General features: G+C 36.0%; 1 protein-coding gene across 1 annotated transcript in view; it reads left to right on the forward strand.

The window, feature by feature from the left end:
• The window catches only part of ek1 (eph-like kinase 1), a 76,735-nt gene that overhangs the window by 5,382 nt on the left and 51,444 nt on the right, over positions 1–19,909 (forward strand). Inside the window, exons 2-3 of the mRNA XM_046833529.1 lie at positions 5,061–5,125; positions 7,674–8,346. Of these exons, the coding sequence (XP_046689485.1) occupies positions 5,061–5,125; positions 7,674–8,346 (738 nt within the window). The remainder of the gene's footprint in view (positions 1–5,060; positions 5,126–7,673; positions 8,347–19,909) is intronic.

Here is a 19,909-nt window from a genome sequence, read left to right on the forward strand (position 1 = left end):
AATTCATCTTTTAATTTTATCTTCATGTTTGACAGATGAAGTAAAAAAATAAGTGTTTGCCTTCATATTCAATTACCAAGAATATATTTTCTTTCTCCTTCTTATTTTTTAAATGGATAGTCCATGTTTTCAACTTAACAAGCCAATATATCTGTATGTTACCAGATCTAATTGTAAGGCATATTGAATAGCATATTTCAAGACATATCTAAATAATATATAATAATATATAGTAATAATAAATATATAATATATTTTGACATCTTTATATATGTATTTAACATGCCTTACATTTTTGTTAACAAACATATATATTTGCTTGTTAAATTGAAAAAAATGGACTATCCATTTAGCTGTTTGAGAAGTAAAAAATATTCTTTATTTACGTCTGTTGCTGTGAGCAATGGGTTTTTAATTTGACATCACTTCATAAAGGAACTCACAGTAAACAAGACCTCCCTGAATTCTGGAAGAGGTTACAACCCTGATTAAAACTTAGCGAAAGTGATGCAGAGACATTTCATGTCATGAAAGACATCTATAGCAAATAATGCATTTATTTGCAGTAGTTGCTATAGAAGGTGCTGGATTACTGCAAGCCCTAGATATATTTCCCCAGATACAGTAGCTCTTTATTGTAGATATACAATTACTGAATGTACTGACAGTATCTTGGTAGTGGAATATTACAAGCCATTGCCCCAACATGTATTTATCCTCAGTGTTTTTATTGATTTTAAAAACTGTGTTCTTGTCTGGTCACTGCCCCTAGACATTCATAGTACATTATTAATCCATCAAATTAATCAAGATATGGGTTCATTGAACTTTTTAGGTTCTAGTAAGTTCATCCAGCCCATTCTTCTTGCTTTATAAGCATGTGCACTGTATAGTTACATGCTACTCATTCTAAAATTAGAAGACATGACTGTATACTGTTTATTAACTGTAGTATGTGTTTATTAGTGTTTGCCCATATGATGAGTTGGTATGTTTTTATTTTATGCATGTCGACTTATTAGATGATCTTGGAAAGCTTTGAAAACTATTGGTTTCCTATAGTGTATCACCCCCAAGTAATATTGTTCTTATTTTGATTTGCTGTGTGCCAGATTATGATATTATACCTGCACTTGTTATTGTTCAACCAGTGATGAAAATTCTTGCTGAATTGCATGTCCTCCTCTGAAAGGCCTCCTGAGATCCCTAATATCTTTTGCATGGCTGCAAAGTTTAGAATGGCTGGATAGAAGCTTCAGAAGATGATGATGTCACTCTCCCAGTGTGTGGCCTCAGTTTGAGTTGTGTAACAACAGTGCATTGTGCTGCTTTACAACATTAACTTGTCTGAGAGCTCTCCTGGGACTGTATATCTGATCAGCTTTCCATGGCAGAAATAAACCATAGTGAGACACACACATACAGGGGCAGGTGTGGGGCAAGATGTGTGTTCTTCTAATGAGGCATCCCAAGAGTGTACTCTCTCCTCCTGTGTGACTACAGGTCACCATCACACGCTACATCTAACAGGCCTATTTGTACCAGTCATCATTACAAGCTGCTTTCTGGAGTTTGTCAGTGTTCTGTGACACACATTATACACACTATTAATTTGCAAAGTGGTCCTGCTCCTTTATGTTCCTCTGCTCACTTGTTTAAGTACTTCCTGTTTAAAGAAAGACAGGACATACTTATTTTTCCCACTGCCTGGTGTTTATAAAGAAATGTAAAACAAAAAACATATTATATTATATACATTTATACATTGATTTGGAGCTATGATTTAAAGACAAACATAAATATTAGCATGCATTAGCATACAGCATTAGTATTGGTGTAAAACTGGTTTAATCCGCAGTCTACTGGATGATACTATGAATGTATAGTCATTAACATTTTATGTTAATGCATCAATGTATTGCATTAGATTAACATTACCATATACAAAATGCTAATACAAGATACTCCAAGTATAAATACTAGCACTTACTATTCAGTTAAAAATTCGCCAATTACCAATTGTATTCTCCAATCAAGAATGTTTGTGTGCAGATGGACACTTGCAACCTTCTTTCTCACAATATTTTCTTCGTAGCCTAGGCAGTACCGAGAAAAGTTCAGGTGGACACTTTCTCACAGCCTTCTTTTCTTACATTATTGATTTTTTTCTTGCTAACCCAATGGGGCAGCAGGGCATAATGAATGCCACAATAATTACTGTGTTAACTAAATGCTGGTGATTAAAACAGTTAACCAGGTAGTTGCATGTTTGTCAGACATGGACATTTTCAGTAAGCTTATCATCCACCACCTTCTGTAGGATGGTAAATACGTCCTGGTTTTGAACCTTACATTTTTACACTGGCTTTGTGAAGTATATTTTATCCAACTGAACATCTGCTGACCATTTATCTCCTACCATGGTGCCTTGGTGGTCTTTCAAAATACTGGTGACTACCATGTGAGCAGATATGACCATATCTTTGGAGCAGGACCTCTCAGCATCTAAAGCTTAACTCTTATCTCAACTGTGATAGACGACTGCAGGTCATGACTTCCTGTCAGCAAGCCATGTAGCTCATCAGCTTTCAGCCTTCTGCTCTTTTCAGGAAGATGAACAATTTGATTTAGTTCAAATATATTTTTATGCAATGATAACTTTTTTAGGTCAAATGTTTTTGTATTGTTTTCTTTTACACTGTCACATGGAAAGTTTTAGTTGTTGTCTGGGTCCCTTTTCTTTTCTTTTCTTTTCTTTTCTTTTCTTTTCTTTTCTTTTCTATTTTAAAAGACTAGGAGCTCTGTTGACAGGTTCCTGTTGGATGCTTTCTTTAGCCCCACAGTGAGCTATCGTGTCCCTGTGGACTGCACCATTCACACCTGACAGCTTACTTCCCTTTACTCCAACATATATCAGGTTTCTGCTTGGCCATATCCTTATGTCACATATGTTTAAAGACTCAGAATTATACTATTCATTCACAACTAGATTTACGAGGAATTTACAAGGGCTATTACTGTCTACATTTGGTTTCCTTATATTCCTTGGATTTATTTCTGAGGCATTTTCTTGTAAAAAATAAAATAAATATGCCATTTAAGTTGAAGGTGTATGCGATAAATGTGAATACTTCCTTGTATATGTCACAATGATGGTTTTGCTGTTTATGCTCTCTAAAGGCACATGCTGATGGGTGAGGTTTATTGGTAAAATTGGTGAGACCTGATCTCTGACCTGATGTGATATTTCTAGCCCCCAAGAGAGTTTAACTGGCGAAAAAAGGCGAGGTAGATTCAGGGGTAAAGTATAAAGAAGAGGCTTTGTCCTCTAATTTTTTACTTACATTCTAAGCAAATGTTAATTGTTGTTTGCACAAAAACATCAAATAATTTAATGAAATATTTTTAGACACAAAGGTAAATGTATTGTGATTCCTGATAAAAAAAATTACAAAAGGAAAGTAAATTATAATTAAATACTAAATAAATAGAAATAGGAAATCAATACAAAATGTACACTCTGTACACTTAAAATACTGGGTGCTCTACACCAAGCTGAATTTATAGGAAAATTAAATTAACCTGTAAGTTTGATTCAACTATAGTCAGAACGTAACTTCACATTAGTTTTGTCCTATTTAAATGTAGTATCAATTAGTCAGATTTTGTAAAACTTTGTATTCTGTAGTATTAAAAAGATATTGAACTTCGATTCCTTGTTTAAATGTATCCTATAGCTGTAACAAATGGCTTTGATGGAGATCTTTTTTTTTCTCTCCCACACTCTTTTTCTCTGTCTCTCTGTCTCTCTGTCTGTCTGTCTGTCTGTCTGTCTGTTTGACTCTCTCTTTTTCTTACTCTCTCCTGCTCTCTTTGCATGTCACTCCCAGGTGTTTATGCTCTTTTGCTTGAATCAGATCGCTTGTTTTCAGAATAGTGTAAAGAAAGTGGTGCATTCTTCTATTTACTCCTGTAGAGCTTCTGATATCTAATAGCATTATATGGCAGATCTCTGGAGGAAGTTTCATTGATGCTTTTTTGCTGTAAGGTTATCATTTTATTATATTGAAGGCATATAGCAAATGCTTTGTTATATTTTCTTAATTTAAATACATCTTAAAGTAAAATTCCTTAATCTCTTAGTAAGATCTATTAACCTGGCTGGTGATATGGTATGTTTAATACTGTTATCTCAGTAAAACACTGTCACCTTTGACACCAGTAACCAATCAAATCAATAAAAGTTTTTATTTTTTTTTTCTTACTCTTTACTCAGCATGAAACCCATAATTATACATAACCTGATATAAATCCATTGTATAAAGAGTTTTAATTATGTGCGTGCCAACCAAGCTCACACACACACACTTCGCATTTAATTAGAGGTTGGACACAGATTTCTGAATTATGCTACATTTATTTCAATTTAACGCCATACGGTATGCAACAGGAGAATGACACACAGCATGAAAGAAGAGAAACATCTGAGGTTTGAATGTGATTAAAAATTAATCGCTCTGCTTGCCCGGGCTGTAATTGGTTTGGGATAAAGCTGAAAATAGGAAGTTCGGGGCTTAGGCTACAGGGAGACAGACTAATTTATATAAATAGAACTTCTAGACATTTTTTCAACCGCTAATAGATGTTTTTTTAGCAATAGATATAACAAGGCAATAAGGTGCTTATTATTCTCGAAGTTTGGTTTAGGATTTTACAATTATTTCAAGTTGTAGAGTAAGTAAACCCTAATATATTTTTATATTACTTTTTATAAATTAAAGAAATCATTTACTATAAATGGGAAATTTCGAGAAGCACAAGAGCTTTGGCTTTTGTATGGAAATCATCTGTTTTAGATAGAAGTATAATCGAAGCAGTAAAGCTATTTTTAAAGATGAAAGTTTTATGTTAATGAATACTGTATATGTGGTAGACTTTGGTGAAAATTCGGCCAAGATGTGTAAATATGAGTAAGCATTAAAGTATACATCATAACTGAAGTAATGAAAACAGCTGTATTTATTATTCCCTCTTCTTTCTCTCTTTGTTTCTTCATAAAGTTACCCTTTTGGACTCCATGTCAGCTCCAGGGGATCTGGGCTGGGAGGCCTACCCATCAGAAGGGGTAAGTAGATCTCAAGGTTTCCTTACTCATGTGGCCTACTCACACGGCTTGTGCTCTGTGTAGTTTGTTATATAATGAAAGTAGGCATCCTGTCTGGAAGCCATATTTTATCTGCTTTTGGTTTGCTGATCTTCTGCCAGAGAAAAGAGAAAATGTTTTGAAGAAAATAAAGTCCACATAAGGCAATGTGGAACATTCACAGGGAGTCTACTTCATCGGCAAATCATTCATTTTTGCATAAATATTTTTTTAGAAGAAACGCTTAACCCAGACAAAGGCTCAATTGTCAGGTCAGTTTGTGTTCTTTAGTAACCCTTTGACCTCACAGTCAGGTGGCTCTGCTATTATTCTGTTGAGTTTGAGGTTCAGAATTTCAATTAACTTTGACTCTGGCGCAGACACTGAAGGGTTATTAAAGAAATGAAATTTCACACCAGCTCCATGAAAGATGGGGAATCTTTTCCAGACTCTTATCTGCCACCATTCAAATCTTCAGCAAGTAAAGAAGCAGTCAAGGCTTGTTATATAAGATATTTGGCTATAAAATGCAAATGTTGATTGAGAGGTGGTTCCCTCCTGATGAGAAGAGAAAAAGCTTCCTGCTGTTCAGGCAGTTTGTTCTTGCTGATTACTGACTTTTAATACTGAACACAGCAGCATTTAATTAAGCCTCCATTTTAATGCACTCATCATTCATCTGTCAAAGTCTCTTCCCTCAGGACAAAACTCAAACTGGCTAAAAACAGTCTCAGAGGGCAATAGAAGTACACCAAACGAACTAGGGAAACACTTTTATTTGTAGCCTCTTAACATTTAAAAAAATTCAGAGCACAGAATTTTCCCTGGTATAAAAGATGTTTTCGCCAGCATTAGCAGAATAAGGAGACAATGAGGGAAAACACAAAATGTGTCTTGATAAAAAGGTGCACTTTATCATAGTGATCCTTGTTTGTGTGAGATCTGTGATTCATGTTCATATTTTAGTTTCAGTTCGTTTAATGACATAGGTATTTACCAAGTACAACCTCATCTCTACACTCAATGTTAATTAAACGTTCTTAATAGCTTCTTATATGGTTTTCTTGATGAATGTGATCCAGTGGTTTAATAATGTTTCATTTCAATGCCATACAATGTATATACTTAGGTTAATTTTAAATGTTATTTTATTACCAGATTTTTGCATTTTAAAAACTGCCATACATGCATTATAAACACTAAATTGTGTAGAGATGTGGATTGAAATAGGCATCCTGAAGAGCCTAACAGATCATTTGCAGCAAAAGGAGTGGCATTACTTTAATGTTGACATGAGTCTTGCAGGACATAGAAAGGTGGCATATATTAATATACAAGCTCAGTCAAAGATAGTCAGTAAGTCACATGAATGTTTAAACCATTCCTTTTGTAGTCAAAATAAGAGTAAAATCTACACCACATGGATTGTTTTCTTTGTCTGCTAATTGCTAAAAGCGATTGTGTTAGTCAGTGGTGGGCCAAACATTTCACAGCTAGGCCTTCAGTGGTGTTCTATCTGAATCAATCCACCTCATACATCATCTCAAGCAGAGGCATCGATATTATCTCCTAAAATGACCCTGGGTTTACCATGCATTTTTGTAGTTTGTAATTGAGTTCTATGACTATGAGAAAAATTACAGTTTACTTGGGAATTCAAAATGAAGACAAATTGTATTAATTCTGATGGCTCAACGCAGATTCCTTTGACTGAGGCAACATGTTATGTGAAGGCTGAAATATGATTCTATTGAAACAACAACCTAATCTTACACTACAGGAAGCAGCACAAGCAAGAGTAACACTTTAAAATCAGAATCAAAATCCGGTTTATTGGCCAAGTGTATTGACATGCACTAGGAATTTGGTTCCAGCTGTTGGTGACTCTCAAAAGTACAGAATAACACTATACATTTAGCTTAGATTATAAAAGACAAAACAGACTATAAGAGACAAAACTTTATTTCAGCTTCTCCCCTTAGGGGTCGCCACAGCAGACCATCCGCATGTTTGATTTGGCACATATTTTTACGCTGATGCCCTTACCAACGCAACCCTCCCCATTTATCCGGGCTTGGGACCAGCACTAAGGCTCGTGGAACCCTAATGGCTGCGGTTGGTTCCCTGACCGGGTATCGAACCCGGGCTGCAGCTGTGAGAGCGCCGCATCCCAACCACTAGACCACCAGGGAGCCCTCGAGACAATATGCACAATATGAGTATTAAATAGAACACAATATACAGTATATGACAGATCAACTAGAGAGAGTTGAGAGTCGTGCCATGGCTGCCTTTTGCGGCGACATCCTGATCACTTCTCATTGTGTTTGTAATCATTGTAGAATAAAGATAATAGACTATTGGGGAAAAAAAATTATACATTTTTTTATGTAAAAATGTATTAAAAGGTAGGTTATTGATTCTGATGGTGTTTAGGACAGTGGAGAAGGCCCACCACTAGTGTATGTTCTATGTGCTGCTTTGAAATAAAAAAAAATCTCTAATTCTGTCTGTATTTGTTCCCATGCAGTGGGAGGAGATCAGTGTGATGGATGAGCGTAACATCCCTATGCGCACATACCAGGTGTGCAACGTGATGGAGGCCAACCAGAACAACTGGCTACGCACAGCACTGATCCCACGTGCTGGTGCCCGACGTGTTTATGTTGAACTCAAATTCACACTGCGTGACTGCAACAGCTTACCTGGGGTGCCCGGAACCTGCAAGGAGACATTCAACGTCTACTACCATGAATCGGATGGTGCAGTGCCACCTCCACCACTACGGCACGCTCGTGAGAGCCAGTATGTCAAAATTGATACGATCGCAGCAGACGAGAGCTTTACTCAGAGCGATGTGGGGGAGCGTGTCATGAAGCTTAACACAGAGGTGCGACACATCGGCGGACTCAGCAAGCGAGGACTTTACTTAGCATTTCAGGATCTGGGGGCCTGTATCGCCTTGGTATCAGTTCGTGTGTTCTATAAGCGATGCCCTCTGGCAGTGACGAACCTGGCACTTTTCTCTGACACGGTGACAGGGGGAGACCAGGCGCTGGTGGAGGTGCGGGGGTCCTGTGTGGAGTACGCTGAGGAGCTGGAGGCACCACGTATGTTCTGCAGTGCGGATGGAGGCTGGCTGGTGCCTATCGGACGCTGCGTGTGCAGGCCCGGATTTGAGGAGATTGATGGGCAATGTCAACGTGAGTATACATTTAGTACGATATGAAGTTAGACATACATTGTGGTTTATCATGTGTGATGATCAAGAAACACAAACAAGAAAACGTCTAGAAGATAACGATATAAGGGACCTGGACAGCTGAATAGAGGGAGCTTTCTCAAGTGTTTATAAAAGAGAAAATATTACTGAGAATGTTCATTCATTTTTTAATGCTCTTATTTGGATCTTTAAAATTAAATGACAGGTTGAATGACAGAGTGAATCATTTAAGGCATGTAGAAATAAACTTGTTTGTAGATTGCTAATTTCTCAGTTCAACTGTACTGTGAATGAGGTTTTTGTGTTTGCTCAATAGGATCTGTTAAAAATGAGTGAGTCTCTTTATATATACACATTGCATGTGCTATAGGGACATTTATCAGGCCTTCACTTGTCATATTGTTTTATACATGCCTGTATTCTTTTTACAGTCTCAGGCCTGTTGGCCAGAGCACCATTATGAATCTCAAAATTAAATAAATAAAAGTGTTTTATCTTATAATATTTTCCTTTAGCATCACTCTTCTCTTGCTCAGTGGTCTATTGTTATGTTACACCTCTGCTGGCTAATCTCCTTCCCTTATCCTAAATTATTTTTCCAGATCAACTCTCTGCTGAAATAGTTGACCATGTGGACAAAATTATGGAACCATGTTAGCAAGATATGTTGTCTGACTAAGATAGCAAGAAAGGATTGCACAGGAATCAGAGAATCACAGAGGAAAGCTGGGGGTTGAGTGCAATATGAATTTTATTGTTAAGCCTCATTGTAATTTCCATGTATGGTTAAACTTCAGACATATTACATTTACAAAGTCAGGAGCGGCTACTAGGATGCATTTCTAGTGTACATACATTTCTAGTGTAAAGGCTCCTCAAGAAAATTTAGCAAACATATTGAGTCATATTCAGGTTGAATAACAAGGAGAACTGTGTGTGATGGAAAGGAATGATGACCGTTTTGTTGAACTTGTTGGGGTATGATCAACTTTTCTTACACTTTTCTTACCTTCCCTACTTCTCAACTGTATCAACATAAATATCTGCTTCGTTGACAAATTATAACATAAAAAAGCTTTCTTTACATGAGCTGTTGTAGCAGAACAGAGGGGTGTCTTGCAAAAATGTCTTTTTGAACACTATTCTGTCTATTAGCCGATTTGTTTAAAAATTGGTCTGATGAATATTTGTGGGTAGAAAAGCAACTTTATACAGAATGGTTAGGTAAATGTGCCATGTTGGGTGTATCTGTAGGTCTTGGTAAGTAATGTATAAAATGTTTGTGTTTGTCGATCCAGAATTGAACAATCTTTAGTAAAAAAGTACTAAATTCACATTATTGTTTGTCAGAGATGGTAAAAGTACACACATCCTTCACTTAAGTAGTAGTACAGATAATTATTTTTTAAAAGACTCTGGTAAAAGTACTGACTACACTTCACTCAATTTAAAGTCATGAAGTTTGGGCTCTGAAATGCACTTAAGTCAAAAGTAGCCATTACTACTACCTGTTTTAGTGTCACACTGGTAACTGGACCTTACATTATATTAAAATACTGATATAAAAGAATTGTAAATTTTGTTACCTACTGATTGCATCCAGGCTGAACAACCACCATACAGAACACAAGTAGAGAAAAGATGATCATAATCAGGTGATCAGGAATGTCTCTGTTCTCAGTCATTTTTACATCGCTGACTTCCTCTGTCTCATCCACTTTAGCCCCATACTTCTTGTTGCTTTCTGCCTGCTCATTTTTATCTTCGTAGGTTAGCCTACATTTGTGGTGTGTGGTAGCCAGGAAATTTTGCATCAGTGGTAGATTGAAAAAGAATGCCAATGACAAGAAATAGGTTGATGGTCTGAAAACGGTGCGCAATAAAAAAAATATCGATATTGTCACCAAATAGCTTAAAACTGAAGTAACAAGGCTGGTTCGAAAATGTAGGAAGTATAAAGTACAGATATTTGTCTAAAAAAAATTTAATGATTGAAAGTAAAAAGTTAGAAAAATAGTAAAAAAGAGTGAAGTAAAGTACTGACACCAGAAAAAGTACATTAACTAAGTATTTGTACTTCATTACTTGCCATCTTTGTTATTCATATTGTTACATTTGTTATTCTCTAAATGGAGAAGCATACATTTGTGCATTCCATTTCCCTTTAATCACAAATCACCTGCCTAATAACTTTATCTCAGCCAAAAACTAGCGAGTAATCTTTGATTGACGCTGCAGTTCTCTATATGAAAGACAAAGATGAGCTTTTCAGAGCTCGGGCTTAAAAAGATGACACACATGGTGGTAGCCTTTAGGGAAAGGTAGACAGCTCATGTGGCGCCTCTTAGTTCGTCATGTGTATGGTAATGGATTTATGCACAGCTCTTTGTGCTCCCCTGTCTCTTTCATCCAGTGAGGCGCTAATGGATTCATTAAAGGGAGCTGCTTGCCTGACACCAGAGCCGTTCTGTAATTGCACTGTTATTGTTGCATTCCCTGCCCATGTCTGTCTGATTTTTCACCTCTTGTTTGCCTCTTGGTGTCCTCATGTGAAATAGATTGTGCTGTGTGCCTGTCACTTTGAGACCTCTGTTCTGAGGAGCCTGGCACTTTTTAAATATTCATAGCCCTTTCGTGGACTGCTGAATTGAGGGAGGATGTGCAGGTGGGGGAGAAAATAAGAGAAGGATGATTTTTAGCAACAGATAAGTGTTAGAAACGTGACCTAAATGTATGAATACATGAGAGAACAAGATAAGGTGTTGTAATTAATTATCACCTAATTTGTTAGCATGTCACCAGTCTTTGTTTCGTTCATGAGAATGTCCCTGCTGGATTTGGTAATGGCTGTTAAAGATAACAGCAGGATAGGTCTGATAAGACCGACTAAAAAGAGCTGTCTGTCTTTGGATAAAATAGCACTCTGCTTTGTTGCTTTGCCATCTGTCTCTCAGCGAAAATGATATAAAACCAAAGACAGGCTTATTGGAAACTAGACCAAAAAACAAACAAACAGAACTTGGGGTTCTAGATTTTCCAGCAGCTTGCAAGATAAACAGAACTGTCACAGCGATGACAGTTGCGTTCCCACATCGTTGTTATGGCACGCAAGAACACTGTTGGTAATCCCGGCATAGAGGTGGTGCTTGGATTAACTGTTCCTTTGTCTGGCCGACTGAAAAAATGTTTTTCTGGCCACTACAAAATCTCTCAACAAGATAGAAAGTATTTTAATATGTTGTTGCTTGTGTTTAATCTCATTAATATATGATAAAATAAAGACACAGAAAAAAGGTCTCATGATTCTTATTTGAAAATTAATACACATCTTTTTTGCTTGTGTATTACAATTTTTTTTCCTGAATGCTTTTGTTTTGCTGGCGCAATTTTGGAGAAAATTGCGGGATGAGGACAAGCATCTTTTGCTGGAACAAGCAAAAAAACGATCAATCTGTTTTTCGGTGCATTTTTATTTTTGTGTGTTAGAGAAGTAATACATACATAATTTCAATGTAACATATAGTTCCTTCCAAATAAATAAAAAAACATTAGAATAGGAGGTGAACTTTTTTGTTGAAATGGATAATAGGGCATCTAGAGTAGTCTAGATTCAAGTTTTATGACTAGGAACAAAATGTCAGATGAGCAGCAAATCAGTGAGTGGTAATTTCCAGAACAAACAAGACCACCTTGGTTGACATGCATTATTCATTCATTACATTTTGAAGAAAAGATTCGACATTTTTTGCTGTAGTACATTGTGTGTATTTGCTATTATTTCCTTTATCTTTATGTAGTCTAAAAGTCAAACAGAATGTATTCACTGTATCATTATGTGTATTCATAAATGCTTCTAATGCTATGCTTACAATTTACATAATGTCAACAAAATAAGATAATTTAATCATTAATCACATGCACAATTCATAATCATACACTCTTCAGTATAAAAAGGTGGTAAAAAGGCTGCATCTGTTGAACCTGAAGAAGAAAAAAACTATTTAAAAAAACCACACATCCGTCCATCTAAACAGTGAGGTTTACACCACAAGCTCACACACAGCCTCACACTGAAAGATTTACTCATGCTGGAAGAGATCCTAATCCGCAAGAGTGTGTTTCGCCTGACCAGCTGAAGAAACAATTGTTTGTGCCTGGTTCCACCATCACTGTAGGAAGGGGAGTATTGCTATGACAAACGAGACCGAAATATATGATGCCATGGCTCGTATACTGATGTTCCCCCTGTGCTTTTCACTGTGGGTTGTGGAAATTTTAGGTGCTGCTGGTTTTCTCTTTCGCTGCACTCGTAACTCCTATATACTCACCCAAGAATAACATGCTTAGGAGCGTCAGCAGAATTATGTAAGGAGTTGAATTTAGGCCACATGCAGCTCTGATGTTATATTTTATACACTGGAACCAATTGCAGTAAATTTTACAGTAATTTCCTGGCAACTCCATCAAGTTAATGGACTGGTTTATGTGTTATTTCACTATGTTGCACAGGTTTTTATTGCAAATATGATTTAAAGTAATACAGTAAATTGCTGCTAACATTTACAGTATTTATCTGGTCAATGTAACAATCAATGGATATCCAATGGCCTCAAACTACATCTGCTAATTAATTCAGGAAAGGCATTTTAAAAGTACTAGATAACAGTACATATTATAACAGTAAAAGAGAAATAGAATATATGTGATGAGGACAAAAATCAACAATTTGTTATATAATTAGCAGAAATGATTGCTAGATTGAAAGACATAAAGCATCTAATATAGACATGATATGAACGTTTCCATTTTTATAGAAACTAAGCCATGGTCATGTTGTCAAATACACAAAACTATCCAGTGCAATAGATAAATACTCATCTGTCTCCATTATCTTGACCTTCTATTGACAATCTTTTCATACCTGTATATTTCTTCTCTTAGTATCTGCTACCTCTGAGTGAAGAGGTAACATTCTGCATGGTTATACTGTTCCATCCGTCTCTTCCTTACTTTGGAAGGAATAAAGCTAATTCTTTTTTATTTTGTTACCATCGCTACATCCCTGGCCTGAATGTTGCTTAAATGTTCTTTCAGATACAGTGGCTATTATGTGAATAACCGTTGCCAGGTCTGTGATTCCACCCTCATTTCTCTCTCCTTAGGGCTTGATTATATAGCTACAATGTTTTTGTTGAATGTTGATTGAGTGTCCTGCCTGAATGTGCCAGAAATTGAGCCACAGACTGGCATTGTGTATGACACTATCGCATTTTATTGTACCCAGCCAGCTGTTTCTCTCCCTCTATCTCTTTACCTCTCTTTCTCTATCTCTGCCTCTTTCGCTCTGTACATATTTCTCTGTTTTTTTGTTATTTTGTTCAATCTCTCTCTCTCTCTCTCTCTCTCTCTCTCTCTCTCTCTCTCTCTCTCACACACTGTGGACAACCACAAGCTGCTAACACTCCTCTGAAAAGTGTGTTGCACAAATTTCACCCTCTTCAAAATAAAAAAACTCCAACGTTTTTTTGTCTCAAACAAAAGATGGTTAAGAAAAAGAAATAGTTTGTGGGTAGATGGACAGCCAGAAACACACAAACAAACAATGGACCTTGTTTATCAAGCAGGATATGAACAGATTTATTTATGCATCTTTTGTAGGAGTATTATCCGAATATCCATCCATTATATTTTCATCATTGTTAAGGTGTGCTGTTCAGTGATAAGCGCTTAAATGCAGAACTGTTCATGAAAACTGTAGTCATATGCCATTGTAGCAGATAGTTAATATTAATTACAGTCCACATCCATCCTCATAGATCTTGATTACTGCAAAGTTTATTCCTATTGGTATTATATTGTATATTATAGAATATTTTATTGCCTTAGAAATTAATCAGAATAACTCCATCTTCTATCTGTTACTCTTCATCAGCTTTCATTTTGAATCAAAATAAGACTTTGACTTTGAGCCTTTATACTTATTTGTTGCTCCCAGCTGTTGGTAAACTTAAAGAGTTTTTTGGGTGTCATTAAAGGTAAATGAACCGTTTCAGGAACACGCTTTGTGTCATCAACCAAGTGTTACAAATGACAAACTATTAAATTAAACAAAAAAAAATTATGTTGGCGCTCATAAAACTTTCAGGAGCACTTTCAGCAAGACTGACAATACAAAGATTTTTTCCCATATTTGTGGGAGTATAAGTTCTTCCATTGCTTGCACTCTTGTTGAAATGTGCCTAAAATTTTAGAAACACTTGGATAGAGATCTGCACATACAGCTCAATTGCAAAACTCACACAGCTGAGGCTTAGCAGCAGCTGAACTGAGCTCTAATGTGACTAATTCTCGGCGTGAGGAGGTGCCGAATGGGTTTCTCTCACAGAAAGTGGGTCATGGGATTGTCAACACTGCAGCACTTGGCTAAACTCTCTTGCACACTTTTGCACTGCAAACTCCAAACAAAATGCTAGGGTTGGGGTTGCACTAATTAGGTTAGATATCAAATTTATACAGCAGGAAATTAGACTTGTTAGCAAAAGAGGCATTAAGGAAGGTTGGGAAAAAAGCTGGTGGTTTTATGAGAGTGTTACACATCTCTACTAGGCTTTTTTGTTTTAAAAATAGTGTGACCGTATATGGCGTAAGGGAAAAGAGAGACAATGAGGCGGAGAGGTGCTTGTGTGCCAGTACGTGTGGTCAGAGTGTGTTTGCTCATGTGTCTCCACTCTCATACGATAGAACGTATAGGTCACTAGGGGTTGACCCATCTGGTATGCATTAGCATTGCACACACTAGTGCTGTTGTATTAGGTAGTGAGGCTTCAGTAATCACCTTTAGACTGATTTTCTGTTTTCTAAAGCACCTTGAAGTTTTGGTTGCACATATGTAATCCTCAGCATGCAGTGGCCCCATGCTGGGCCCAGCATGACTCCCCTGAAGCTGCGGAGCAAAACACCACATGCTCTAAGCTACCAGTTGATCTTTTTTTTATATATCTGTGGTCATTAGGAATATTTTTTTTTTACAGAAATTTAAGAGAGCTTCAAATATATATTTGATTGTACCAATATGGAATTACATACTCTAAATATTTTTCAGAAATTAGCTTATTTATTCTACTCTTAACATAAGATAACTGACCATAGCACATATTATATATGTTATTGGCACAAAGCAGCTAAAGAGATGAAACAGTGCAAGGAACTGGTGAAAACGGATTGTATGATTATAAGTCATTTCTTCTCTACAGCTGTACACTACAGATTTTACCAGTGAAGCTTTTTACAGAACATTCCCCCACCAGCCTTTCTTCTATCTCTCTCTTTCATTTGAAGTTAATGTAGCAAAAAAATGATTCTGAGCATAAATAAGGCACCATGTCTTCTGTCTAGAAGTCTCTGTAGTGTGGAAAACTAACTAACAATATGTTGACAGCCAACAAATGTTATTCAATTCAGTTCAATTCACTTTTACTCCTATACCATTTTAACAATGACACTTACAAAGCAGCTATGAAATACCTGTTACCTTTATAAATCAGTCCATTTAAGTTTATCCCTTATAAGTTTAAACGGAATGAGCAAGTCAGCTGTGACAGCGGCAAGAAAAACTACCTAAGGTGGTATGAGGAGGAAACCTTGAGAGGAACCAGACTCAAAAAGGAATACATCCTTATCTGGGTGACCCTGAATGTTCATTCATTATAGTTCCATCATTGTTGAGGTTATCAACTGTTCACTGATGCACACTTGAGTGCAAAGACAGTTCATTGCTACTGTAGTATTTATTATTGTATTATACTGGTTATGTTACTTACAGTCCAAAGCCATTATCATAGTTCTTAAGTTTAAACCCACTCAGTAACTTTATGGATCTTTAGACTGTTCATGGGGAAGCATCTTTAGTAGCAAGTGAACTCCAAATGAAAGCTACAGGATCACTGGAGGGGTGGAGGATTTATAAAACGTCTTATATAAATTATAAATAAGATCCCCTTTGAAGAAGGGATTTTAATGGTTAGACTTTTGTATATTTGTTGCAATTAGCCGTAAATACGTATTCTGAATTTGCTGATTACAAGTCAAATGAATACATTTAAAAAAAGAACATTAATATTCAGTAAACCTATGGGTTAAGTTACAGCTAACCTTAATGTCAGTGCTTTTGTTAAACAAATTCATTTGAATGCTCTTACACCAAACCCCCAGTCCAATATATAATGCTGATCTGACTGACAGATGCATTATGATTATGTAGATGTGCATCTTAGCAACTTTACACCACTTCTCAAATACTGCCTTCAGTTTTATTCTCAAAATCATTCTCCTATATCCAGTGCACCAAGAGTGGAGCATTTGATATTTTATATATGTAGAGCGCAATGTTATGGGCATAGATTTTCCAGTGAATATGAATGAATCCTTCTTGATACCTGTTGAAATTTTTCATAGTCGTCAAAGTGCCCAGTTGAGCCCTCAGTAAATGGCTCGAGGTTTTACTGTAATGCGTTATGGATCCCCTCAGTCTTTTATCAGTGAGCTGCTCTCCCTGCCAATTTGGAGGCTGCTGTGAACACTGTGAAGACTGCTTTCAGCTAGGCAGCTTTTTATTGCTCACAGCTAGGAATTCAAAAGCCCAAGACATCTGCAATACCCATTTATGTCTTTTTTTCATTTACCCTTGACAGTCATGCATTTTCAGAATGAGTTTTACAGTGAAAAAAATACATGTACGTGTTGTCGCTATCATGCAAGAGTGAGAGAAGGATAGAGGCCATTAAATTTATGCCCTGGTAATGCATTCTTTTATTTTTTTTATTCTTAAATTCTTTGTATTTTTTTGCCAACTTGTTTTTGGTTTGTTTAATGCAATCATCAAGTTAATTCTTAGGCAAATAATTTACCACATGTTTTCAGTCCATTAGTGCTGGGTTAACTGTTGTTTGGATCAATAACAATTCAGTTCTCCACACTAATAATAAGCAGCATGTAATTAATTGCCAGCAGATGGCAAAAGGCCAGTTTAATAGTTTATTTTTTTATTTTTAGTGATATAGTTTTTGTTTTGCACCGAGTGGAATAAAACATAAGATAAGATAAGATAAGATAAGATAAGATAAGATAAGATAAGATAAGATAAGATAAGATAAGATATCTCTTATTCATCACACAGTGAGGAAATTCTGTGTTACAGCAGCAAAGAAAAATAAATGTGCAATTATATAAAAATACATATATATATATTTGGATGTAGAAGGATGTGAAAGGATATGGAAAACGTTCATTAATTTGTATTTGAATTAGGAATTTAACTGAATGCAATTACATTATATAGAAGGAAGAGATTATGTTCCAAACTGCTACATTATTAATATGATGCACACTAGTGTTTTTATATTGTTTGTTTTAATCTTTTTAAACAATGTGCCGGAAAGGTTTGCATGGTATCTGGCAAAGACTAGAGATATGCATAAAGGCTGGCATCTGTGATAGAGTAGGAAGTAAAGTGGCATTGCATGTGTAAGAATGTGTAGTGACCTTGTGCAAAGATTTCAATGAGACGGTGGTTTTTACTTTTATGTGGGTATGAGATGAAACTTGTGGTACATACAAAGACCATAATTCATTAACATGGACTTTCATAGTTCTTTTATTTTCAAACTAACTAGTCTGATTAACAGACAATTTACTTAGGCTCCTAGGATGTTTTTAAATTGAGACTAATTACATTCATTAGAAAATATTTATACAAATCACGTACAGAACACAGATTTAAACCTGAATGACATAGTTGAGGATGAGAAAATCTCAGATACAAATTTTTTAAAATCTGATCATCTGTACTGTCTGTTCTACTACTTAAATGCTTCTTTGGATAAGGATAGTAGAGTTAGATCTAGCATACACTTTAGGCCACACCCACTTTAATCCAAATTTTAATCCAAATACAAATGAAATACAGATTGTAGCATTGCATTTCAGCCTAATATTAACCTTAAAATTATTATTATTTATACAACTAGCTAGCTCTAGGATAACTATGACACATTTTGGCAAATGAGAACAGTGAGAATCATAAAGTGTGGATTAGCCATAGACTGATAGTTTCCATATGTGTGCAGACAGCTGCTTGAGTGTGTTGGCTTTATTTCAGTATCTCAGGTCTTGACCTCAGCAATATAAAATTGTACGGATTAGTATCTTCTAGAGCAAAGGCAACAAAGCGTTATCCATTACAGTATGAGCTGAGAGATAACATAAAGAATAAGGTTCCTGTGAGTTTAGCACGTTGTTTTTATTAACGCATTTTCTCAAACACACAACCAGAGACGGTGTGAATGTTGGAGGTTGTGGTTGTCAAGCAATTAACAAAATAAAAAAAATTACTGTCTGTTTCTTTTTTGTGTGTATGGGTGAAATTGTATGAGAATCAATTAAACAAATGTATGCATAGTCAGATGCTGCTAGCATTAAAATTTGTTTTAAATGTTGGTTCGACTTACGATTTTTCAATGTTATGATGACGAGAGCGATACGACAAAATTGTACAAATATTTAAAATTAAAATTTAAAACAGGCACAGGCAGGTTATGGTTGGACATGCAGCTGGGATTAGCGTATCTCTCGCCCCGTGAGATGCCCCACTCTCACTAGTGGTCAACGGAGTAAAGTTTCAAACAGCAATTTTAGTGATAAAAGCATGTCTTCCAAGTGCCTCCTGCTTGTAGTGAAAAGAAAAAAAAGGGAAAGGCATCAGTTTAGAGCAGAAAATGAAATTTATAAATCAGCATGAAGCAGGAAACGCTGTCACAGTCATAGTACCATCTTTGACTTACGGTGGGGTCCTTGTAACGTATCTCCATTGTAAGACTTCCTGTATATGTATATATATATATATATATATATATATATATATATATATATATATATATATATATATATATATACCATTACACCAACACATATATGCTGTATGTGTGTGTTTGTCCTAGTAAACATCTTTTACCTCCTTCATAAGGTTACACTCTGACAAGCTTATTGTGTACCATGTCTGTGATTTAAAAAAAAAAGCTCATTTTTAGTTCTTAGAAGGCATTTGCTTGAGGGAGTATGCATATGTCTGGGAGAAAGATGACACGTGCTGGCTTTAACACGTGTGCTATCCTGCTATCGTTTTTGCTTTTTATTTCCAGGTCTCACTCAATAATTTATCCTCTAAGCTGCTGGATGAGCACAAGCCTTGGGAATGTTCGCTTAAAGGAACAAATATTAGGTCAGTTCAGAGAAAAGCCTGGTAAATCCAGCTCCACACAAATTTCTTCTGTGAGGATTTCTTAATCTATGTGTATTTCCTACAAAGAAATTAGAAAACATTACTGCTAATCCTACCTGATTCGCTATCGTTAATCTTGGTTTTTCCTATAAGATGGTTTGTATAGATTTGTGTGGAATTTGCATTTATGTTCAAGTCAGTGGGTAAATAAATCTATGCATGATGCTCTACAATTAACACATGATGCCATTTAGGTTTATTTTTGCTT

This window comes from Silurus meridionalis, chromosome 21 (genome assembly GCF_014805685.1).
Source record: "Silurus meridionalis isolate SWU-2019-XX chromosome 21, ASM1480568v1, whole genome shotgun sequence".
Taxonomy (NCBI): domain Eukaryota; kingdom Metazoa; phylum Chordata; class Actinopteri; order Siluriformes; family Siluridae; genus Silurus; species Silurus meridionalis.